Source organism: Rhipicephalus sanguineus, chromosome 11 (genome assembly GCF_013339695.2).
Source record: "Rhipicephalus sanguineus isolate Rsan-2018 chromosome 11, BIME_Rsan_1.4, whole genome shotgun sequence".
Lineage (NCBI taxonomy): Eukaryota > Metazoa > Arthropoda > Arachnida > Ixodida > Ixodidae > Rhipicephalus > Rhipicephalus sanguineus.
In genome coordinates, this window is record NC_051186.1 from 41,809,192 (window position 1) to 41,834,867 (window position 25,676).

Genomic DNA, 25,676 nt, shown 5'->3' on the forward strand with positions numbered 1-25,676 from the left:
TCTACAGCATTAAAATAATCCCACGCTGTAACTATACGCATCAATTTGGCTCTTCGTCCGCGTAGTAGCGAACACAACAACGCTACTATGGTGTCCGATAAACGGAAAAGGAGGAAAGAAAAAAAAAAAGATGTTTACGTTTACATCTTGTTTACAACATGGCCGCCCTGTAACAGTGATGCAGAACGGGAGTCCACTCCGTTCTGCTTTTAGAAGCTTCGCTTAGATTAAGTTATTCGCTTTTGCAAGGGAACGGGCCAAAGGCAAGCGGCTCAAAGATGCCGGCGCTGATCGAACGACCCAAGATGAGTCTACAGATGTGGGCGGCCCTGAAGAATCACATCATGCGCGAGCGAGAAAGGAAAAAACAGGAACAAGAGGCCGACGAAGCGATAGAGCGGTTGCGTCGGGAGCAGGAATTGAAGCGCAAGCAAGATGCCATGACGTTGGAAGAGATTAAAGATCAGGTGAGCTTTCAGATGACAGGCTAGCACAAAGTAGACGGTGTTTGAGCTCGCAGAGAAATAAGCTGCGCTGAGCCAGTACTTTTTTTTGTTGTTGTTGTTGGGAACGCTACCTCCCCTGACTTGAAACATCCCTTCACGCCCTGCGCATTTCTTTCCTAGAAAGTCGCAATCATGGCTAATTGCAACGTAAGCGTAATGCGCCGTTGGTGACTGATTGCGTGGGATTGCAGTTTCGTTTCGAACATCCGCGCTGGCGGGAGATTCTAGGAATAATGCCGGCGTCGCACGGTCAGTTTCAATCGCGATCAAGCCTGATCCGGATCGAATTTCCCGATCGGGGTTGGCACCTTTACGCAAGTATCAGAAGGGAGCCAATCAATGTTGAGAAATCCAATCCCTATCGAGCTTAATCGCGACCAGCAGTGCAGCGTGTGCATTGGTTTTTACTTGAATACCTTTTCCACGCACCCTGTAGTGCGCATAGCGCAATGTCGGTGTTACTGTTCGTCTGTGCATGACCCAGACTAATTTAGTTGCAAGTGCATGGAACATTTCAGAAGGGACGTAACCTTTTCTTTGGGTGAAACAAGGAGAATTTTTCGAGGGGCTCATTTCTACGTGAGCACCAAATGAATCCAGCCAACAATCAGGCCAGGGAAAGCACGGGGAACATTAATTGTGCTTTCCCTCGCTATATGCGAGAATTTTTTTTCCCTCGTTCTTAATCGCCACTTGAACCACAATCGCTGAATAAGCTATACTGGCATCACAGCTAATAAGCTATACTTGTTATATCGTGCATAATGATTATGACAGCATTAGCGAAGACATCACTGTTTATTCTATCTTCTTCCTTCTCCCTGAGGCGGCCGCCAAGCGCGTGCCATCTCACAGCGCCGTCGTCGGTAGCGACGCCTTATATAACATATCCCCTTTTGCAAAAAAAAAAAAAAAGACACAGTTGTCCTTTACTGTCAAACATAGTCCTTCAACTTCTTCGGAGTCTTCTTCTTACGTGCGCTTCTTCTTACGCACGCATCACATCCTGACAAGTTAGGGGAAACTTGCGTGCTCTCTGCCGCATATGCTCCAGGGTCTGCATTTTCACGGCTATCCACTCCTGATGTGTCATGTTGTGATGCACTAGATGACTGATTAGATGTCGGTGACCAGTTCATGACAGCAGAGGTGCCGGATTTCATTTTGTTGACAGCTCCATGGTGAACAGCGGCTAACTTCGATGCGTTCCACACTCGCCCATCTTCCAACAGATACGAGGCTGGTCCACGTTTTTCAATTATCTTCTTGGGCGCGGAGAATTGTGGAGACAGCTTGCCATGAACTGTGGATAACTTAACCCGTACGTAATCACCAACGACGAAGCTGGGTACCTTGGCTCCACGTTTTTCATCGGTGTAGCTCTTCGACATCCTTTGCTTGTTTCTTACGCGCTCTCGCAACTGCTCAATCGCCCTTGACGGGTCCGCGCTGAAGCATTTGTCAGGCAATCCCACGATATCGAGTCTTGTGCGAGGTTGACGTCCATGAAGAAGAACAGCGGGTGCCACACCAGTAGTCGCGTGAGGCGTACAGCGATATACTTGCAGGTAATCAAGCATGGCTGTTCTTATATCACGGCGTTCAAACAGGGCTAGTTGAATATATGACTTCAGCACCCTATTAAACCTTTCCACCAAGCCGTTAGCTTGCGGGTAATACACAGAAGAGTTGTAATGCGTTATTCCGCGTTCTGTGAGAAATTCTTCAAAGCTTGCTGAAGAAAACTGTGGTCCATGATCGGATACGAGACCACGTGGGTATCCTTCTCGTGCAAAAAGTTCAAGTAAAAACTTCTTTACTGTAGAAGTGGTCGCATCTCGTACGAAAGCCACTTCGGGCCACTTGCTGTGATAGTCAATAACAGTAATGGCAAATCGACAGTCGGCTGAAGCTTGCGTGAAAGGTCCCACGATGTCGATAGCAATCTTTTCCCAGGCTCTGTCGGGAAGAGGAACGGGTTGCATCGGCGCTGCAGAGGTACGTGCAGACTTGTCACAAGACTGGCAAATCACACACGTGCGCACAAGTTCTTCAATGTGGCTATCCATGCATGGCCACCAATAGGACTCTCTCAGGCGCGCTTTGGTATGACTAATGCCTGGGTGTGACTCGTGGGCCAGATCCATAAGACGCCGTGTCACAGTCGCAGGCACGACAATCCTGTCACCCCGGCACAGTATATCACTGACGACAGAGAGTTCAGCTCTCACGTAAAAGTAAGGCAGCAACTCTTTTGACAATGCTTTCTTGTCAGGCCAAGAAGTAGTCGTGAAGTGCTTAACTTCACAAATAACCTGATCATTGGCACTTGCTTCTTGAAGTTCTTGCATGGTAACTACTGGAGACAAAAGACATATAAATTCTTCTTCGGATGTATCGCGGATCGAACTCTGTACGGGTAACCTGGAGAGCGCGTCGGCCACGACGTTTTCGCTGCCCTTCCTGTATTCAACGGTATAGTTGTAGCAGAGCAACCGTGAGGACCAGCGCGCAATCCTTAATGGTCGGTGACCAGTGCCTTTCGTCGAAAGGAGCGTAACCAAAGCCGCGTGATCTGTTCGTAAGATGAAAGGTCGTCCCCACAAGTAAACGTGCCAGTGTTCGCAAGCCCAGACGCAGGCAAGGGCCTCACGTTCGCCGACTGAGTATTTCCATTCATGCGGTTGAAGTGTGCGTGAGGCAAATGCGACAGTTTGCAGCGAGGTTCCGTTATCCTGCTGAAGTACAGCACCTAGTCCATATCCGGAGGCATCAGTTGTAACGTACACAGGTAAGTGACGATCAAAAACATGAAGAACTTCGCAAGATGTAAGCAGAGATTTCAGCCGCTCCAAACTGCTGTTTGCTGCCGCACTCCAAACGAAAGGCGCATTTCCCCGAAGCAAGGCACGCATTGGCTCGACAACATCAGAAAAATGAGGGATGAACTTGGAGTAGAAGCCTGCAAGTCCCAGCAGCGAGCGAAGTTCGTTTATGGTTGTAGGTGATGGTGCCTTGGTTATCGCCTCAATGGATGACATCAACGGAAATAATCCTCTGGCGGTGACAACGTGGCCTAGGAAAGTCAACTCTGCTACGTCAAAAACACATTTGTGGTTGAGCCTGAGGCCAGCATCAGAAAGACGTTTCAAAACAGCGCGCAAATTGCCCAAATGATCCTCTCGGGAGTGCCCATACACGATGATGTCATCAATGTAGAATAGGACACATTTGCACCCTTTCAGGATCATATGCATCATTTTCTGAAACGCTGAGGGCACCGATGCCAGTCCGAAGCAAACCCTCTTGAAGCGAAATAGTCCGTCATGCGTTATGAACGTGGTAAGGTCACGGCTCTCTGGACTGAGCGGTAACTGGTGGTATGCAGAAGCTAAATCTAGCTTCGAGAAGCGCTGTGCCCCAGCCAAGCTGTTCAGGAGTTCCTCAGTTTGCGGCAAAGGAAAACTGTCGACTACTACAGCTTTGTTTGGCTCCCGTAGGTCAACGCACATGCGAATCGAGCCATCTTTTTTTCTGGCTACGACAATAGGTGAGACCCACTCTGAAGAGTCGACGCGCTCAATGATGCCCTGAGCTTCTAATTTCTGAACTTCGGCCGAGACTTGCTCGCGAATGACGAGTGGTAGGCGTCTCAACTTGCTGGCCACCGGTTGGACAGACGCGCGAACTTTGACCTTGTGAGTAAAACCTTTCACAGTTCCCAGCTCTTTTGCAAATAGGTGCTCAAACTCGGACCGTAATTCCGGAGGTAGCACAGGAGTTTCTTGCGTCATTAGAAGACACCTGAGAGGCGACCCGTGAATCTTCATATCCAGAGCCGCGATGCCATCAAGTCCAAGAATGGTTGTCCCTCCAGGCACAACGTAAAGTAGGACAGAAGTGCATCGGCCATGGAATGAGGCCGTAGCAATGAAACATCCTTGTATAGGAATTGCTGACTTAGAATAATCGAGGAGCTGGACGGACGTAGACGTCAGTGGATACGCTTTGGAAAAGTGGCGTTGGTAAAGTTCTTCGGCCAAGATCGAAACCGATGATCCTGTGTCGATCAAGAATGACACAGAAATTCCTTCAATTTCCAACGCTGCGTAAATTCCCTTTTTACGGCTCCAGATTTGACAGACACTTAGGTGGTCGTCTGGGTCAGCTGTGTCGTTATCTTCGGCGACATGCTGAACATGTTTCTCACACTTTCGTAGCGACTTGCACACCTTTTCAAAATGGCCCATTTTCTCACACTTTCGACACTTATGTGCCTTGGCCTTGCACTGCGAGCTATTTGCAAGGTGGGCCGTAGAACCACAACGGTAGCATTCCTGCTCTTTCTGAGATCTGCGACACTGACTTTGCATGTCATAGCAAGTACACGTGCTACAATGCCTTTCTCTCTGATATGAAATATTAGCATCTTTTACACGATGAACTTGTGATTCATCTTGTGCAAGTTCTCTTGCTTCTCTAGTCGCTTGATCGTGCTGTTTCGCAATGGTAAGAGCCCTAGAAAGCGTGAGAGACTCTTCCAGCAGAAGGCGTTCACGTAAATACCCACTTGTAGTTTTCTCAATGAGCTGGTCGCGTATCATGTCGTCCGCCAAGTCACCGAAATTGCATGCTCCTACGAGACTTCTCAGCGCGGTGACGTAATCAGCCGCAGTCTCACCTGGGGCTTGCGTACGTCGACGGAAACGGTGACGCGCTGCAGTGACGTTCACCGTGCTCTTGAAGTGACCTTCCAGCATCGCGATGGCGTGGTCGAAGTCATCCGGGCTTGGAGACGACGCCAATGTTCCTCCCGCAGCGCTTGCAGCCATAAGGCATGGGTCGTCCGTTGTCGCCAGTGTCTGGAAAATGCGCTGTCCTTCCAATCCCAAGCAGTTGAGCAGGATCGCCTTCCGACGAATAGCAGGTAGATCGGAGGCGCCCGAAGCAATCATGTAGTTCTTGAATGCCTGAATCCATTGCTCCCATGGGATGTCCGGGTGTCCAGGTGAAGACAGGAACGGAGGTGGCGGTTGTAGCCCCGAAATACTCATCGTGGAGGAAGTCTCAGCTGAGTGTCAAGCCGGTAGCACATGGGTTGGTGAATCTTCGTCGCCAAAATATGTTATATCGTGCATAATGATTATGACAGCATTAGCGAAGACATCACTGTTTATTCTATCTTCTTCCTTCTCCCTGAGGCGGCCGCCAAGCGCGTGCCATCTCACAGCGCCGTCGTCGGTAGCGACGCCTTATATAACAATACTTCTGATCGCAATCGATCCGGATCGAATTTCTCGGTAGTGATTGGCTCCTTTACGCAAGCTGCAGAGGGGAGCCAATCACTATTGAGCACTTTGGCCTCGATCAGTCTTGACTGCGATCAGCAATGCAGCTTGTCCACCGGTCTTATTTGTTAACTTGTATCTCCATGCAACTAGCACACTTAGGAGGCTTTTGTACGAGATTACATGTGATGGTAAACAACGGGAATTTTTCTCACTACCTTGTTTGTTTGTTTGTATTGTGGGACATGTTACAGGTGACGCAGTCGGAGAAAAAGCTCAAAGAGCTGAAGGAAGAGAAGCATCAGCTCTTCATGCAACTCAAGAAAGTACTCCACGAAGATGACACCCGCCGCCGGGCGCTCGACAAAGAGGCCAGTGAGGTGGCCGCAGCGCAGGCTGCTGCGGTGGCCAGTCATGCCTACGCCAACCACCAGGCTCTCGGCATCGTGGGCAGTGCTGGCCAAGCCCAGCCACTCTACATCCAAAGCCTGGGCCGCACACCCGTATTGTACAAGATGACGAGCCCACAGTCCGGCGGAGCAGTCAGGACTCACTCAAGCACACTGAAGCGGCCTCACACACCGACGTCACCACCCCTCACGTCACACTCCCAGGGCGGTTACCAGACACCCCAGTTCACCTACAAGGCACAGGTCACCGCTTACGGTTCCAAGCTCGTACCATATCCGACGGTCGTGACGTCCGGAGCATCGCAGCAGTCTCCGGTCTACTACGCACCTCACCACATAATTTCTGGTGGCGAAACGGCCGGGTCTCCAATCTACGGTGCATACGCGTCACAGTTCGCCGCTCCTCACCCCTCGGCGGCGACGGAGCTGACGTTGAAGCAGCACAGCGTCGTGACGCCCACCTCGTCTTCATCGTCACAGCAAGGGCAGGGTTACACGCACATCTCACAACAGGCTTTCCAGAAGCACCTCGAACATGGCAGCAGCAGCAAGGGAACTACATCGTCCTCATCGACTTCGGGCAACGGCTATGGCGACGAAAAGTTTTATGTCCAGACGAGCGTGATCCCTCGGTCTTCGCTCTCGGGTTCGCTTGTGACGGGTCAGCCGGTTGTGTCCGTGTCACGCCAAGTGAACGGCACGTTTGCGGGTCAAAGCCGTCATCAGTACACTAGTCAGTCGGGAACGCGATTCTACTGAACCCACCAAAGCACACAGTTTTGTGTTGTTGATCTTGCTTTTTTTTACTTTGGTTGTTTGTTTTGCTTTTTCTTTTATGACCATGTTTTGGAATGTCTGCTTTGTTCCATGCTGTTCTCTAGCTGGAATATGGCAGCATCAAGTCATACATGTCCAACATGTCTTATTCTATCTTTCTTTTTTTTTAACTGTTTGTTTGGGGCGATAGCAGTAACTAAATGGTATGGATTGCGGCTGTGTACATGACACACACGTACATCACGATGTGTGTCACATAGTTGCATGTGCGTCACATAGTCACAAGTGTTGTTGTGCATGTGGATCATGCACACATTCTGAATCCATTACCTTTTTTCTTTTATTGTTTTTGTTTCTGGGGGTGTGTCACAAGGGCCATGCTTACGTCGAGTGCCATATGAATGGGTTTTTGCATAATCTCGTTATCTGCAAAATTTGCAACCATCAGCTATTCATTCCATGCAGCAAAAACCTTCGCGTAACGACTTTGGTCAGTATTCACAGCTTTTGGTTAACATGCATTGCTGTACATATACATGTAAGCGACACGTGGAGTGAGCTGTTGTCGTCAACGACGAATTCTCAAGCACCAGAATCTGCTTCCGTTCTTCACATGGTTTGAAACAAATGTTGATTCTTACTGTTTCCAAAGCACTCCCATGTGATGGCGCGAAGTGTGGCAAAGCAGTTATTTACGACTGCAGCCATTACACATCGTCTCATCTCCAGCAGCTGAAGCAACATCTGAAGATTCTTTTCCAATTTCAAAGTTATTCACTTCAATCACATTCAAGGACTTAACGTCCTGGACATGGACATACCTAATAGGGACTGTTTTGTAACCAGTTTCAAGGACAGTTTCACATGATTGCCACTAAGCACACTGTTGTTGGTTGCACTCATCTCGCATCTGGTCATTTAATATTTTTTTTTCTTCCACGACTGAGGTGACTGAAACCGCGGGTGTCGTTGATCTCGTAAAATGATGTTAGCAATAGCCCCTTGTTTTGTTTTTGCGCCCGATCGTGAATTGCTTTGCACGCAATAAAAGCAAGCGTCTTCACTGAAGTTACAAACTTTTCATCAGTTGCAGCTAACGTGTCTTCTATGCAGCCATGTCTGTATCTATAAGCCTTGTCTCAAAGTTCCTGTAGTACTGACCGTATCGTAATGTTACAACATTGCGTACAGTGACGTACAAGATGTTATGTTCTCCATTACGTTGTGTTTGGCTTGGTAACGTGCCTGCACCTGCATTGATTGTAGTGGTGCTCAGGAACTGCCATGTTTCGGGCAATACCAATTTGTCTAACCACCGAGTCAGTGCATGCAATTTAAACTGTAGCCGACTGTGTACGTATTCTGTATATGCATGTCCCCGTGTCCCTTTCTTCGACGCTTTTTCGCGTATGCAAACTGCAACCACTAATCTTCACGTCCACCCTCCGATATGCAACGTAACCATGTGCAAGTCGCGATCTGTACTAAACACTCCTCTATGCAGACGGTTCGTCAACTCTGGGGCGGCCTTCTAACTCACCTTTTTGCAGCTGCTTCCATTACAGCCCAAAGTTGAGCCTAACTCGTACCAATCCCAAAGATGTGAAGTTTGTGTAATACACTGGTACTTTAATGTAACTTTTGTCATATTTACAAAGCATATTTCTATTGTTTACTCATATGTCAAAAGAAAAACGCACATCATAGGGTACTGTTGGTGTGATGGCAATGCTTTGCTCAGTATTGCCACGGTTTATTGGTGGACAAACTAGTGCACACGTGCAGTGTTTTTCACTCATGCCAGGTTTCCTTTACTTTGTGCTGATGACATTGGTGAGTGATTTCTGTCTTGAATTGTTGAGGGATAAAATGGGTCACCTGTCACGCTTTTTGAGAAGGCAACATTTCTCTCATTCTTGACTTGTCACTGACCATACTTTAGAAGCCTATCGGCTTGCGGCAGACGAATCCCGGTTGGTCGCCTGGTCGGTGCAATAACAGTACTTTTAGTGGCAGCCACAGCCAGGCTGCCTCCAGTTCTTCACATCCGCTTACACGTTCCTCTTAGCAGTGTATCACACTGTACATACTAGTAAAGGCCACGTTAAACATGGGGTGAAAAGGATGTGGTGGTGCTTACAGCCTCTTGAGGTTTGTACACCTCAGAACAATGTCTCGGCTCACTTTGTGTACGATTGTTCCTTCGCTTGCTGTGTGCTGTGCAGTATCAAGAGTTGAGCTCTCATCTCCGGCCTTGTCTTGTTGACCATATCCTGCAATGTGCATTCTTTGTTTCGGAGTATGCCGTTTTGCCGATTTCAATTGAAGCTTCACATTGTGTACTTTTTTGTTTGTATGCCAACCCTTGTTAACCTGCTCATTTCTCGATGCTTACAATTTGAACATGTATATATGGTTCTGCTATTTGAAAGCAACGAAAGACTAGCATTGAACAGCTTTAGCTGCGGGCACAAGTACTGCAAACAGATCGAAGAATTTAGGATTACCAGCCGATTGAGGTTACAGCCGCTACCAGTGTTCTACCACTGTGTTCAAGTTCACAGTAGTAAATTTAAAGTAAAAAGCTTATTTCTCGATGTTCATCACATCCTTTTGGTCCACTTTCGCTTCTCATGCAACTTAGGGAACTTTTTGGGTCTGTTGAAAAGTTCACGAAGTTTGCCGAGATCGTGTATAGTTGCGTCCTACTCTTTTTTTTTTTTTTTTAGAGCCTGTCTGCAGTACTCCATTGCCTCCTCCCTAGCATTCTGTTCACAATTAAGTTCTTGCTTCAAGTGACGTTGTGTACAAAAGGCGTGCCATTTGTGGAAATATTTTCCACTTTAATGATTATTATTTTTAATGTGCAGCGAACGCATCTTCATCTTCTCACGTGACCGTACATTTTGTTATTATGCAAGTCCCCCGCATTGCAGCACTGTCCATACAACAAAAAACGCAAAGTATCTATTTGGAGACTCGTCGATTGGCACGATCAGGGCCAGCAGCCAGGTATCGTCGCATAAAGATTTTTAAAATAAGGCGTACAAGAACAGAGCCTTTGATAAGCTGAGAGTGTTGCTACTGAGACATCCTTTTCAGTTGGACATATATTATAATACACTTGAACCTCGTTATAATGAAGTCATATCCGGCTTAAAAAAGCTTTCATTTTATCTGGTATTCGTTTAAGCAGATACTGTTAGCGTGCTGCCATTCGTGAGAACCGCTTGTGTTGTCTAATGTTTTCATTATAATTACATTCAACTGTACAGTTAAGTCAACGAACTAGATAAGAAGTTGCATCCACCTACCATCTCGGCAATAGTACGGATAATTGGGCTACAATCTCAGCAATGTTGGTATTACAGTGTTTGGGACTTTGGCTTTGTTGCAGAAGCTATCAACTCATTTGCCTGCGGGGCAAGAAATTTCCACTGGATCACGTGAAAGTTGTTGTACTCTTGAGACGACGCACTGCGGTAAAGAACATTGTTTAGGTCTACTCTCAGCCAAGGAGAACCAAGCACCAGTTCACAATTTTACACCGTCACCCCGCTGCTTATCACACCGCTGCTGAGAGCCCTTCTCTCGTGTATCGAGTGCGACAGAGTGCAAGGGTTCGATGGTACGCTTGCACACACCATGCAACTTTGAACAGCAAACAACTGTTACCGTTTTCATTCTTGCAGAGTCATGCGCAGCACTGTCTGCATTTCCCCACTGGCACTACTCTCACCATGTTGAAGGCTCTGGAAGGAAATTGTGAAGTGGCATGCGGTTGCACAAAACTTAAGCTTCCCACATGAAGCTCTGTTTGCGTACCAACCTTGACACTGTAGTTGTATTATTGGCCACCAGGTGGCACTAGCATTTTAATGCTAGCATCTCATTGGTAGCACTCTTGTCGTGTTGAGGGTTCCGAAGAAAATCCTAAAATGGCATCTGGTGACACTAATCTCGAGGTTCCTCCAAAAAGCTTCATCTGCATTGGAATTGCGGTACTGTAGTTGAGCTTTTGACCACCAGATGACACTAGCGAGGGTCTAGCGGGACGCTGATACACCCATAGCGTGCGATGCCTTGTAGCCGTGCCGACAAAGCGAGTTTCTCCGGTTCAACATTTCTCACTCCCTTCCCAGCACCATACTTGCCAACCAGTACAGCTGCTAGCAGTTTGTTTACTACCCTGCCATCGATTTTTCTGTACACCTTTGAAGAAACCCAATTCAGAGCCTATATATATACATATATCTATACAATATATAAAAAAAAATATATATATATACACTCATATATATACACATATGTATACAAGATTTTAGCGTGGAGCATTTTGCCAAAGGAAAGCCATGTCATTTTTTTTTTTGTGTCATTTCTCTCCTCTCCACTCTTTCCTGCCCAGTTATGTTTTTGTTGTAAATTGACATTGCAACAATAAAGGGAGCCAATATACTGTCTCAAGTTTTTCTTTGTTTATTTTTTGTACATTCTTGGGAACAAGTGTGGGATTCTTGCAAAATTGTCACTGAAATGCAACGTCGAGGCGTGTGTCAAACGACGCACAAATCGTGGGTGCAACAATGTAAGGCTGTTCCGCATCTGCCAATAGCACTCCATCATGTGCAAGGTGAAAACATGCGGATGTTAAGTGTAAACGGCGAAAACAAAAACTGTGCACAGCTTCAACTGACTGAACATCGTGAAGGCTGGTTAAACAGCGAAGCTGAAGGCATCAGCGTGCCTTTCCTCCGCTTTCATCAACGCTCAGCGCGCCCTTCGTCCTCTCTCACCAGCACCACTTGTGCTCGAGCGTGTGCTACCATTGGTCGACTCCTTTTACGAGCACAGCCAATTGCGCTCCTGCTGTCTCATCCTCTCCATACCACCTGCTCCGCTCCCGCCATAGCTTCGCCTTTGCTCTCCTCTTCTCTACCCAGCTTCACCCTTTCCATGTTGCTACCCTTTCTCTACAAAGCTCAACTCACTACACTAGACTTCCCTCTCACCCTCTTAGCTTTACCCAAGCTCTCCACCTTGTCAGGCTTCTCTGTCCCGGCTGGGCTAGAAAATGCAGAAGGGATCTACCTCGGCTTTAAAGGAGCCCTGCAGCACTTTTCCAAGTAATCATCGAATGGCTTCATCAAAAGAGCTTATTGCCTCATGGATCGACTGCCGCAAAAATGTTTAGAATCCGTCAAGTACAAGCAGGGTTGCAGAGATTTGTCGCACGCTTCAAGCACATTCTCTCTTCTTTCGTACTAGCGAGCGTGCTGAAAGCTACGCAAGGAGGGGGATGACAAGGGGGCAAAAAGATGCATCCCTTCGTCAATGTGCGTCATGACCTTGAACACCTTCTTTTCGTTTTTTTCTTCGCAAGTGCGGCTAACTTTTAATGTTACTGCCAGCGTGCACTTGCACATGGTGGCATCCTGTTGCGGACACAGTAACTATGCAGCTCACGATGCTCAAATCAGCCAACGGTCGTGGACTTTGGGTTTATGGCATCATTTGTCGAGAGAAGAGGGAACAGGTGCTAGCCGACTTTGAGAATTAATTGTAAATTCCAGGCTGTGTACTGCACTATAATGTGTGGCTCACGTGTTCTCAGGAGCCTCGACTACCGGTCGGTAGCATTTTCTCACCAGGCTGCAGAAATGTTGCAGGGCCCTTTTAAAGAGCTCTGCCGTTAAGACGAAAGAATGTATTTTAGTTAGTCCCCACCTCTCCACATTTCACTCTACCACAACTATACGAGCATACAGCACGAAACTCGCTGCATGAGGGCAAATACCCATTGTCAAAAAAAAAGGGAAAAAAAGAAAGCACCTACTACAACATTCCATTAAATGACGAAGTGACCTGTGATATTGCGTTTGGCGTACATTGTTATGTGAAAATGCACAAAAGTGATTAGTAAAACTTGTTGTTGGGCTAGTTGGTGCATGTTACAAGAAAATTCGACGACGCAAACCACAGAGTGCTTTCCTTTTGCCTTTTCTTCTCGGTGGTTTGGGTTGTCGAATTTTCTTGTAGCACAAAAGCAAGTCAAGGTTCTCCCGGCTTCAGCCGTTCTTCATTACAGTGAGCTAAACGATTTTCGTACTGCTTGTCTGGTTCTTCCGAGGTGCACATACTTATCTGTGGTAAAGACCAATAATAAACTTACACCTCAGTGGAGAAAGGAAAAAAATCATTTAACGTAACTGGAGCCTGAAACCTCAAAACAATTGCCTGTGCTTCGATCTTTGACTTGTTTCCATTAGCATGGGTTGAGGCGGACCACGTCGTGAGCAATGGAACTGAATATGATAGGCGTAACATAAATAAGATCGAAAGACCACAGAACGGGTCAGAGAACAAACAGGGGTAGCGCGACATCATGGATTTCACAGTGTTTATTTGCATTTTGACCACATTGGCTCAACAAAATTTTCTCGAACCTAGTCTCTAGCCCCCTCAAAGGACAACTTACCTCATTCTAGAGCCTACGTCAAGAACAACGTAGGCCCCAGAAGACACCGTCAAAATCTAGGACGTCACAGCGAGTCGTTGCAGGAACTTCAAGATGGCATCGCCTCCCACATTTTCACTTTCCACGTTTTCTCGATCATTAAGTGTCTTCTTGCAGCAAGAGTTGAGCTTTTGGTATTGGCAAAGGGTAATTTAACAATACGAGCAAAATCATTTTCCTCTTAAGTGTTTCTTTAACCTGAAATGACGCTTCACGAGCGTTTGTAAATTGTTCTCTTCACAGGTTCTTTATGTACTTTAGAGCAGCATAACAAGGCTAATCTGCATCCCACAGTGCAAAAGGCCAATGTTTACAGCTGAACGTTGTCACAGAAACACTCTTCACATGGACAACCTTTAGGTTGTCATGGGGTCCACACAAAACAAATGAAACCAGGGCGTATACGAAAATATGCTTTATTTTGTACTATTCTTCATCTTCACTTTCAGTGGATGAGGAATCACTTTCTTCATAGACCACAGTGGGACGGTTGGTATTGACGAAAAGGTCGTTGTCGTCATCTTCATCGTCACTGTCTTTAGGACTGGTGTTGTTGCAGTCGCCCTTACCGTCATCACTGTCGAAAGCCTTTGGCCTGCGAGAAATCAGAGAGAATCGGTATTATACGACTTGCAACAACAAAAACCTTTTTTCATATACCACATAAACTCGAGTAAGACTCACGGTTCTTCTTTGAAACTTTAAAGGGTTTTGTGTAATGCTATGAAGGTTACAGAATCTTCTTGCATTCTTAGCTAAATATTGGTGCATTCCATACGAATGAAATACATATGCATGCATCTCTAGCACATTCAACGACTGATTTTTCAGGCATGCCTGATAATTCGGATGCCTTTGTGGCACCATCACGTTATATACGTACGGGATTTCCACTAGTTACAACCCGTCCAGTAGTTATTCTGCTTTAGTAGTCACAGATCAAAAGTGACGGCCCCAGTAAAGTCAGAATTCTAAGACTGCACTTTTTGCCAAGTTTCTTCAGCATAACTTCCCGCTTATGAAATGTGTGTATAGAATACTAGTTTTACTCAAGGCAAGCTTATCTAATCATGCATATACAGTAGACTCTCAGTAAATGGAAATCTGTTAAACGGAACTGCTGCTTAAATGCAACACCTGCCTCCAATATGATTGGTTTCGTACATGAATAACGCAACCCTGTTCTTCTCTCAGTAAATGGAACTCCTGTTAAATGGAACATATTTTCTTGGTCCCCTCAGGTTCCGTTTAACGAGAGTCTACTGTATATGTTTTCCTACTGTTTCAAAATAAACTTGGCTGCGAGTTCTGCACTTTCGTCCCTCTCTTCTAATTATGTTGCACTATAAGTCATTCCATGATAACATTCACCAAATACCTCAACTCGCGATTCTGCTTATCCAAGTTTTGCTATCTTATAATGTAAGAGATGCGAACTTCACACCAGAAACTATGGTCATATCCGATTCTACTACATCAGTGAAAGCTGCCCTTACAAAGCGCTTCAGCAGTGCAAGTTGTACACAAGCGATGGATGTTTGGCTCACAAAAATCCACAAAGAACTCACCACAGACCCTCTTCCTTGATGTACTTGATCTGGTCACGGTACAGGATGCGCTGGATCTCGGCCTTCACCTTGTCCCCTTCCTCAATTGGTTCAACGATGACGTAGTCACCTGCGAAGCAAGGCTTCATATTTTTAGTCTGTTAAATCGTGCACAGTGTAGGCAAAGACTTGCGGGCAACTAATGTGAAACATTGACTAGAGATGACAAGCCCTTTGTTTCTTACAATAATGGTATTGTCAGTGTTTTTCGGGCGTGAATAGTAGATGCCGGTAATAATTCGTGGTTAGAAGCAGGCCCATTGATCAACTTCCCTTCTTTCGTTTAGAGACTGTTTAACATCACTTACATGGTAGTGACTCGGTTAAAAATCAGTCGTAACTGATAGTGAAAATCTTGGTTCTTTTCTTTTTTTTGTGAAGAAGTGATTTAAGACAGCAGATTCCACGCACTATGGGAATCGGTGAAAGCAAGGCTTCCTACTATACCATTTGCACTAACGACTGTTGGTTGCATAGGTAAAAGCTTTACAGCACACGGTGCAATACGGTGTTGGCACCTGAAAACGACAGACGGCGTTGCGTGATCACCGCTGCACTGAAAACGCTCTCGTTGTGTTATGACCAGAAGTTATGTGCACAGCGCTCAGAGTGCACATTGTGGGTCATCAACGACACTATTTGCTGTTCAAGTCCGCCTTTGTGGTGAAAGTATTCTGTTCAGTCCTTGATGCTCACTGCTGCTGCCCTTGGCATTCAAAACCATGCTTAGCTGCGCATAAAATACGCTCTCGCTGTGCTCCTTTCAAAGTGAAGGTTTTGATAGCAAGAACGCGCAGCGCCATTCGTTATCACTCATTATTGTCATGACGTACTTCTTCACTGCTGCGTTCCCAGACACCAGCGCTGTCCCAATGAAAGTGAAAAGCATGGGCCACCTTTTGCAAGAACGCTGCCAAGCATAAGTTAGAGGAAGAAGCAAAGAAGACTCCTCGTTAGAGTTGGTACGGGAACAGGTGTGTATTGTGTAAGATCTGTCTGAGGCAGCGCGACTCAATTGTCAACAAAACGGAACAAAAGCCACTCACCTCTCTTGATCCATATGTTCTTTCTGAACTTCACCGGCATGCTCACCAGGTAAGTGTTGCCAGATGGCTCTTCAACTTCGTGCAGATTGTTTCCCCTGCCTTTCAGCACCTAATCAAGGAAAGAAACACACTTAGTACAGAATGTTCAGAGCAATACAAGGAGCAAAATGGGGCTCCATCTCAGTGAATTATTAGTCAGATTAGTTAAAGTAAAACACATCCCACTATGTGCTCATACTATCCGGTGACATCGCGGTGCCAAACTGAGCACAACACTGCTTACATGTCTGTGACAAGACAGGACTTTATCGAAGTCATTGACTTTTCATTAGTGGGTTCAGGTTTTGTCACGGCAGTCAACCAATTGACGTTACGCAAAAATGTTACTGCGCATGCGCGAGCAAATATATTTTCCAACCAAGTAGACTCAACTAAAGACTAGCAAAAAAACTTTTTTTTCTCCCAGTCTTTCATTTCTCTGTCTACACTACAGAGCTTACTACGAGGCATGACATTCAAGCAATAATTTTTGAAAAGCCTTTTTGGAACTTCGATACCTTCCCTGGAATGTAGAGGGGTGAGCGCATTTAGGGTGAGAAAAGCAGTCTGGGAACGAGAGTTTTCAGTTGGAAAATGCCCTTGCAGAAAAGTTAATTTACAGATTTTTTGTGAAGTGTCACTTGTCTTATGCAGGAAAGAAGTGTTAATTTCAAGGGCTCGTTTTCTTTGTTATACACAATATTAATGAGAACTAACAGACAATAATGCCAAGGAAAGTATCGGGGATGTTTTTAGTAGTAAATGTAAGGTAAATGTGAATAAAGAGAAGTGGACGAAAAGATAGCTTGCCGCGGGCAGGGACCGAACCTGCGACCTTCGAATAACGTGTCCGATGCTCTATCAACTGAGCTACCGCGGCGGCCATCCCCCCGTCCACTTTATAGGGTATATATGTACATTTAAACGTGGGAGCGTCAGTCAGCGCCGCCAGTAGCCATGACGGCGAGTGTGGAACACTCTTTTTCTGCCTGTTGGCGTCACGTAGCACATGAACTTATTATGTCTTTTACAAAGATGACACAGCTGTCATCGCGGAAATTTTTATTTACATCACTGGTTGAGTAAACTGCACTTAATTACTGTCACACTACGTGGGCACCCGTGCACAGTGTGTGCATTTCCAAGGCATTCCCTTACGACTAAGAAAGTAATGTGAAATAAAATTTTAAAAATCTTGCGCTGATGTCGTTCTTGTGTAGGTCGTCATGTAGTTTTAAATCATGCGCTTAATGCAGCTCCACTACCGCGAAACCTGAGGAAGTGCGTAGCACGGGCACCCCAGCGATTCTCTTGGCACATGCCACCGCCTCTGCAATCGCGCGCTTGCCGAAACGGTGGCGCCCTCTCTTGCGCGGCGCGGGTACCAGCCGGACGTTTCGGAATCGTTTTATCGGAATTTTAGGTGAATTTCTGCGATTAATTCTTGGCTATTTTTGCAATTTATATTATTTTAGACTTTGTTAATTTATTTTGCGCTGGTTTTGAGCACTGTTAGCCTTGTTTTGGGCCTTTATTGACGAATGCATGGCCATGTGGCGTAAGACAGTGGATGGACAAGCCGGGCCCCTAAAGTGCTACGCACTTAAGAACAAACAAACAAAAACAAGTCAGAGTAGACAGGCGATGCGAAGCATACCCGGACGATCTGTTGGTTTTCCGTGGGGAGGACGTACTCCTCCAGGACCTCCTTGGTGACGTGCTTGATCTTAGTCGTCTGCGACATGTCGTAGTACGGCGGTTGTTGTGAACGCGGCTACACCTCCAAGCCTCGGGGAATGCGAGGTCTCCTCTCCGATGAATAAAGGGGATCGTCACAGCTTCAAATGACCTCAGGTCACTTGTAAAGACTTCGACGTGGATAACACAGTTGTCACAGGAACCGCTTGAATTTCGCGTAGCCCAGGCGGGGACGCGTAGACTTCTCGCCCGGAATCAACCGCGCTAGCGAGATCGCTCGACAAAAAGGTTAAACGGAGTTTCTACGAGCGTAGTACGAAGTCAAAATGTGTGTGTTTTGAGGAGTTCACGGGTCTTGCGACCGCACACATGGAGTACGCCATCTTGACTGTTTACCTCGAGTCCCTGCCACGAGAGTATTGTAAAAAAAATAATAACTGTCAACGTAATAACAAAAATTTAAGGCTACCATCATGCTCATTCGCGCGAAAATGTGTTGGTATTAATTGCAAAATTTTTTAGAACAAACGGGTTTTTAAGTTGCTGCAAAAAGGTGACTGAACTTTAAATGCGCCTTTGGTGTCGAGGGTTCGGATTCGCAACTTTGGTTGCAATTTTGGTGATTTCATCCGTTTGATATTCAAAAATAAGCACTGCACCGGGTGGCGGTTCGTCGTGTGGGGCCTGTGATAGTTACAATTTTTAAGGGCAGCTGCGGTTAGTAGGCCCTGCTGACATCTTCTGAGACTTCTAGGGAAGCCTTTCGTCTATCCGACTGAAAGAAGCCAACAAAGGTGATTTTGACTGTCCGCATTGCATTCTTTGTCATAGACATGTCGCGTTGACATGGCTAATCGGGAAAGGAAGTTAACGGCTTTTTGGTAAACCGTCGCGAAAACGGTGCATTCCCGCTCTTTTGTTTGTTGTGCCGGTACTGAGGCGTAGACTACGTATTCGATGCAGTTAGGGTGACGTAGCTGACTGGTTGCCGAAGCAGTGAGCGCAAATAAAGGAGGGTAACTCCCGTAGGTCGCAGGAAGGAAAACGTGCAATTGACAAGCTCTTCCCTAGCCTTAATTCAAACAGCAAACGATTAACAGTCGTAACATAGCTGAGCTGAATTTAGCGGCTTCGATTGTGGCGTTTGCGCGCGCATTTTCTTTCCTCTTTTTTCGATAATGGTCGTGTCCGGAAATGTCCGTTGGAACGTGTTTATCAGACGCGATGAGCGTTTTAACAGCCCGGTTTTCTTTCTCTGCCGTCAATTTACGTTGGTAAATAGTCGAACAATGCTTATTAGTATGACCGGTTAACCAGCGCTTCGGGCCTTTTACCGTGGATTGAGGTAAAGCCTTGTTTTATTGTGACGGTTGTGAGCCGGTAGTGCTAGTTCGGTGCAGCCGCGTTTTAAATGCCCTGCGCATGGCTGGCGAGGCGCGTCCGGAGTTTCTTAACCGCCCCGCTAAGCACCGTAGGCCCCGCCCCGCCGTAGGATTGACAGTTTATCTCGTCACATTCGTTTATTCAGTTGCGCCGATACATTGGTTGCGCACGTCGTGACTGAGCAATCCGCGTGGCCTCCGAGGCGCATTGCCGGAGCCAATATCTGAGGCCACGAAATCCGACACGCAGTTTTGAATGCGCGCACTTAGGTGTATCGGGTGGCTTCGAAGCAATCCGACGCGCGATTTTAAAGGGCCACGAAAGTGAAGCAGTGAATCAGTTTAGATTGATAAACTTAGCCCCCAGAACTCTGTCGTTAATTTCACCATCATCACTCGAGGTCAAAGTTTCGGTATTAAATTCCGCGCCCAAATCGCCGCGTGTGACGTCACGGATTACGAAGAGCATTTTTCGTACCTTGGTAACATTGGCTTAACGAAATTTCTTGTATGTGAAGTCTATGGCCCTCTCAGAGGACAGTGGACTTCATTTTTATCGATTAGGAACTACGTAGGACTTAGTAGACGCCGTCAAAATCTATGACGTCACAGAGTTCGGTGCAGGAATTTCGAGGTGGCGTCGACGCTCGCATGTTCATTTTGCGGAAAGCGTGGTGTTTTCGGTATTGTGAAAGAGTAACTTATTAATACGAGAAAAATTGTTTTTTTTTTAAATTATTTTATTAGTGCCCCTTTCAAAACCGGGAGTCAGTAGAATCGCATTCTTGTCTCCATGCACTGTTGCCCGTGTTGAGACTTGATACACTTGTGTCAGTACTGATTTGTGCATTTTCACGGGGAATTGCTTGGAACCACTTTTGCATTGGCGCTGCATTGGTTTCACACTACATGGAGGGCAGGCACATTAAAGTTCGGTCAATTCGGTAATGGCACTATTCAGTGGGGCATTGGTTCTGTGGCAACCTGCAATGTAAAGGAAAGTTCACCCAATTCGTGACACGAAGCCACAACGAAACCCTTGTGGATTCCTATAAAAGAAATAGTCTGCATTGGAGGAGAAATTCATCCAGTTGTGGAACTATTCCAGCCGTCCATTTATGTTAAGTTCACATTGATGAAAACCACTCCCCTAGGTAAAAGGTTACGCTTCCAGTGCCATGGAAAGTTATTCTGTCAGATTTTTAGTGCTCGAAAACATGTATTGTACAGCTACTTTGTGCACGGGGAAAAATATCTTGTTTCTCTCTACTTGTGCTACAGATCCAGCCATGTCGTCGACCTCACAGAAACATCGCAACTTTGTCTCCGAGCCGATGGGCGAGAAGGCGGTCACAGACCTTGCCGGCATTGGCGAGGTTCTTGGCAAGCGGTTAGAACAAAAGGGCTTCGACAAGGTGAGACTACTATGTCACGCTCCTGTCACCTGGGGCACAATCTTGTACGTATTCTGTGATAGAATGAAACGCAACGTCGCACGAGAACAAGAGGGTGCAAACAGCTGATAGGCGAAGGGCAACTGCCCCAGAAGAATGTGTCACGCCTTGATAGTCTGCTGGGGGACCGTATAATGAGTTCAGAAATGTTTGCAGTGCAGGATTGTTATAATGAAATGTCAGTATTTGGGAGCACAGTTCTTCAAAGCTTGAAATTGCAAAGTGCAATGACTTTACCAATTTATTTGTGTTAATGTCTCGATTTGGCGCGGGGTGATGTCACAGTTTTACAAGACGTTTGGTGGTGGCGCTGGTGGCCATTTTCGCAAACTGTCAGTGCAGGATTGGATTAAGCCAGGTACAAAGCAGGCTAATTCACTTCTCTGGCCCGAACGTTTACATTTCGATCCAATCCAAGTCGTCCGGAAACCGTTCTAGAGAACTTAACGGTGTCTCCATCCATTCCTTGCCTAGCAGGTGACAAAATGATTGACAGCACTGCCTTTTGCGGTAGCTTTTCTCACATCTTACTGTCAGACAAGCCTCGACCAATCTCGAGCGGCACGATGGAACGCTCTATCATAGAATGTGTACATGATTGCGCCCCTGTTTACGTTCAACTGTCACTGAGGCAACTGCAGTTCAAGTGGATGACAGTTTACCTAACTTATGTGGAAACTACGACTTCCATTGACATCTCAACGACTATGGCCTTTTATTTCTTGGAGCTCACATTCTTAGAAAGTACAAGAATGAAAAGAAAAGTACAGTTCGATTCTTCAAACCTGTAGCATCAGAAAAGAATTTCATGAGTGCGTTAGCACTATTTCTATCTGATTGGCAATTAAAAAACCGCGTTTAAACACGTGCGCCCAATGTCTATGGTGATCGGCTTGACATATTCAACGCAATTCGATTCTTTGTGTCTCTCATAATCATATTGTGGTTTTGGGACGTTAAACCCCAACAATTATTATTAGCAATTCAGTGATTCCACTCCTGCGCCAAATTGAATTTACTGCCGCAACCTGATAAAATTAACGTAAATTGCGCCAGTCTTTGGTTTAGGGTTGTCTGTCACCGGCAATCGCACCACCGGCGCGTCAAAACGTGCAGCTTGATCTTGGGGCCGCCAAAGTCACATCCATGTACCAAGAATTATTTCGCTGAACGAACAGCGCTCGCTTGGGCGTCCCAATCCATGACGTCATGATTGGTGCCAACGCAGCTTCTGTGCAAGTCAGCTCGACAGCAAAATGCATCCTCCAAGGAGGCTCGTGACGCCTAAGCCATTTGGTAATCAGAAAGTGTTTCGGCGATTCATCGGCAGTCGTAGTCTGTTCCAGAAACGCTTCAGGAGTCACACTGCACGTAATTAAAGCAATGCTCAGTATAAACTGCGTGCGTGCCGCTAGAATGTAGATCACTTCTGTTTCTGGAGATCGCGGAATGAAATTTTTTCGTGCTTCACGTCCATGGAAGAGCACTTTTCCTCAAATATACTTTATCCATGGTTCTTCATCCAGAAGGGTTTTTTTTTGTAATTTTCTTCCACCAGCACTTACGGGTCTGTAATCGCTATTGCAGTAAATACCCCCTAAAAGGCCCTGCCCTTTTTGAGCGTGTCAGTGTTAGGACCCCAATTCGAAGACATTGCTTTTTTTTTTATGCCATCTCATTAATAAAAGCGTGCCTGCTGGTCGGAGCAGCCGCAATTCTGTTTTTAATATGCACAGCTGTCGGTAGTGGGCCTGTCGCTGAAAGCCCTGGCATTGGAAGGCCCAATGTGAAGTGGCTACGCTATGTTACATGTCCGCCTCTCACTTTCCAGGGTCAATGGCTGACTTAAAAAAACTTCATTTCGCTTAAAGGCGAAGCAGTGTATTCAAATTTCGACACTTCCTTGTCGCAGGTAGTTCCGGTGTTACGTAAAAGAGAGGCCGCGTTTTTCTGCGCGGTGGGCACAATTGTTATTTCTGAAAAAAATGGTTGTCATAAATAGGCACACACTACCACTTTCTAATGTAAACAAGTGCCCAAAGGTCAATAAGTAAAAAAGTTAATTAACGAGTTTTTGTTAATTAGTCTCGTCAATGTCATTTTAGTTGCAGCAAAGTATTTGCACCTCGGCATAAATTATGTGTGCAAAAACGACTGGAGTAGGACTGTCATAGGATTTTTATAAAAATTCTGTATTGTAAAAAAAAAAAAACACTTTGTAGATGTAGTAGTTTCCACAACCAGTGCATTTGTCCACCGAATTAAAAGTACCATGCGTTTACAGGACAAACTCAGATTCATCCTGGAGCTTGTTGTCTGTAAATTTTGGTGTCCTAACTACTATGTGCACTCTCGGGGACAAATGTTTTTGAGGACACAATATTGGTTGAAGAGAACGCTAGATTCTTGCTTGGCCTGTGTACATAGCCTCTAATTAAACGTTTCAGCCTGTTATAGTTCTGGCAAGGTATGCAATTATTACAGTGAAAGCTGTTGTGAGAGTTTTGGTGGAATTGTTGGCTGCCGCCGGTGTCCATTACCACTATCGCGCAAAATGAAAAAAAATATATATATATATATCCAGGATCGAGCGGGATTTGAACCCCAGCCCTCGGCGTGGCAGTTGAGTATTCTACCACAAAGGCATGCTGGTGCTTGAAACTCTTTAGCCAAAAGACCCTATACAGGTGTCATGTCAGGCAAGGAATCACATTAACAGGTGTAATATAGCGTGGTAGAGGAGTGAAATAACAAGCAGGGATCACACAATGTGAGGTGTGTAACGAGTAGGTGGTTTAAATCTTCCCACCTGTTACAACGAGCTTAGCCACAATTCTTCATCATCAGCCACAGCACATAATGCCTTACAGATGTGTAGTGGGTACCACGGTTCTTCGTAGAATGAATTATGGCATAGTTGGTACTTCCCCACTTCGCCGAATTATGATTTGTGGCATACTGGCGACCATGCAACTGTTCTTGTAGTAGTCCCCCAAGAGAGTTAACAATAGGCTTTGAGAAAGGCCACTCCTCCAGCCTTCGGTGTGACTGTGCCACGTGTTCCACACGAGCCTGGCATTTCGTCATTCGGGTGGGAGGCTAATGCATTAAGAGAACATCCCCGGGTGTATATGCATACGTATAAAAATATCTTGACAAGCTTTGTTAAGTTGTCAATAGCAGGATATACAGTTCTCACGAGTCATCCGGTGGTACCAGTGAAGTTGCAGTTTAACGCGCTCAACAAGTTTCTACTTCTTATCATTTCAGGCGTACGTTGTCCTCGGGCAATTCCTTGTCCTGAAGAAGAACAAGGACATCTTCGTCGACTGGATGAAGGACATCTGTGGCGCCAACAACAAGCAGGCGACGGACTGCTACCAGTGTTTATACGACTGGTGCGACGAGTTCTTGTGAAATGTCGGACTTTTTCAACAGCAACTAGCCGACTGTAAATACCAAGGGGACTTTCTTGGTTCTGTGACGCCTATCTCAAATAACTAAGTGCAGTTTTAACGAGGATTCTTCTTACTTTTCTGTGTTTTTATTTTGCTAATAAAATATTTTATTCCCTGCTCCTTATCTGACTCTGGTGTCTGCATGCATATGCATACTTCAATCTTTAGTAAGGAATCAGGATAGGAATAGCTATGCTCAGTTACAATCTGTGAAAAAAAAATGTCAGCTCCATCCAGGGCCATAGCTGTCCCTCCCACAGACAGCTTGTGTAAGTGCTCCATCCAATAGCGCCTATTCATTTTTGTGACGTCAAGCACTTCTCCAGGGTGTTTCAGATACTTCCCATGCAAATATGCCTTTGCGCTGCTGGCTGAAATTATGCTGATCAAACAAAACATGGTTTCATGTGGCCTTTCTTAAAAACCTACTGACATCACGTCATGCATGGCATCCTTACACGTTTTTTTTTTTTTTTTTGACAGGCAACTTGCACTGGTGTCCCTAAAGCTAAAAGTGTACAATCATTTGTATATAAGTACTAATAAGTGGGGCCACAACTAGGGATGATACCAAAAAACTCTAGAAAAAGAATGGATATGAGAATAAATATAGGAGTAGCCATTGTTCACGTCAGCATTAATAGCCATGTAATGTGTAAAAAAAAAACAAGCTGAATGGATGCCAAGGGATGGGGAAACTGCCGAGGACAGCAGTTTCAGACAAAATGGAATTGGATTGCGCAAGACGGTAAATTGCATATCGTCGGGAGAGGCCTTTGTCCTGCAGTACACATAAGCTGAGGAGGATGAAGATGTGTATATCTTGCCATGCTTGAACAAAAATTAAGACCAATCGATCCGCCCGACTCTGGCCAATCCCTCCCGAGAGGGTAGATGCCAATCATCCCAGGAGCATCATAAACATCATCAAAAGCGTATGGAACTGCTGTAAGAAAAAATTTCATTTCTATTGCTGAAGTACGAAGAAACCTCCAATACATATCAAAAGTATAAGAATGGAACAGAGGCGCAAATTTTTATTCTTAAGTTTGAAATTATGACTCCAAGTTTTGCTGGGAGCACTGGTACCCTGAGCTGAAGCTAGGGAGCTCCAACCATGCCAACCATTGAGCACAAGACAAAGTATTTTCGGTCTAATTGAAACAGGTTATGGCAGCGCGTACTTTGGAGTAGGCTGAATTAAAACTGCAAGCTGGGCGAGTTATTAATTGAACATACTTTTGCTCAGTAGGTCATGTTCTTGCTAAATGGACAGCGCGACCCGGACGGAGGACTAAAAGGGACGGACTCACACACAAGCGCTGTGCGAGTCCGTTCTTTTTAGTCCTTCTTCCGGGTCGCGCTGCAAAAGCATGTTTGGGGTAGGCCTGATCACTGACCTCCATTAAAAAGCTCCTCCTAGTGGAGATCAGTGGGCCTGATCGCCCCGACCCATGGACCAGTTCGGTTTGCAGCTTTGGTGCCTCCGTTGCTCGT

General features: G+C 45.8%; 3 protein-coding genes across 3 annotated transcripts; 2 read left to right on the forward strand and 1 right to left on the reverse strand.

Annotated features, from left to right (window-relative positions):
- The first annotated feature begins 7 nt into the window (after window positions 1–7).
- LOC119374177 (G protein pathway suppressor 2) lies at window positions 8–11,445 on the forward strand. Its single transcript, XM_037644235.2, has 2 exons — window positions 8–467; window positions 6,049–11,445. The coding sequence occupies exons 1-2, from the start codon at window positions 279–281 to the stop codon at window positions 6,961–6,963; spliced, it is 1,104 nt and encodes a 367-aa protein (XP_037500163.1). The 5' UTR covers window positions 8–278; the 3' UTR covers window positions 6,964–11,445.
- Window positions 11,446–13,897: 2,452 nt separating this feature from the next.
- LOC119373197 (probable RNA-binding protein EIF1AD) lies at window positions 13,898–18,277 on the reverse strand. The gene is made up of 4 exons (XM_037643200.2): window positions 17,845–18,277; window positions 16,149–16,257; window positions 15,064–15,172; window positions 13,898–14,090 (listed from the first exon to the last, which is right to left on the reverse strand). Exons 1-4 carry the CDS (start codon window positions 17,929–17,931, stop codon window positions 13,922–13,924), a joined length of 474 nt encoding a protein of 157 aa, XP_037499128.1. The 5' UTR covers window positions 17,932–18,277; the 3' UTR covers window positions 13,898–13,921.
- Window positions 18,278–18,473: 196 nt separating this feature from the next.
- On the forward strand, window positions 18,474–24,299 carry LOC119373393 (barrier-to-autointegration factor). Its single transcript, XM_037643421.2, has 3 exons — window positions 18,474–18,679; window positions 20,549–20,682; window positions 23,992–24,299. The coding sequence occupies exons 2-3, from the start codon at window positions 20,557–20,559 to the stop codon at window positions 24,136–24,138; spliced, it is 273 nt and encodes a 90-aa protein (XP_037499349.1). The 5' UTR covers window positions 18,474–18,679; window positions 20,549–20,556; the 3' UTR covers window positions 24,139–24,299.
- The last annotated feature ends 1,377 nt before the right edge of the window (window positions 24,300–25,676 follow it).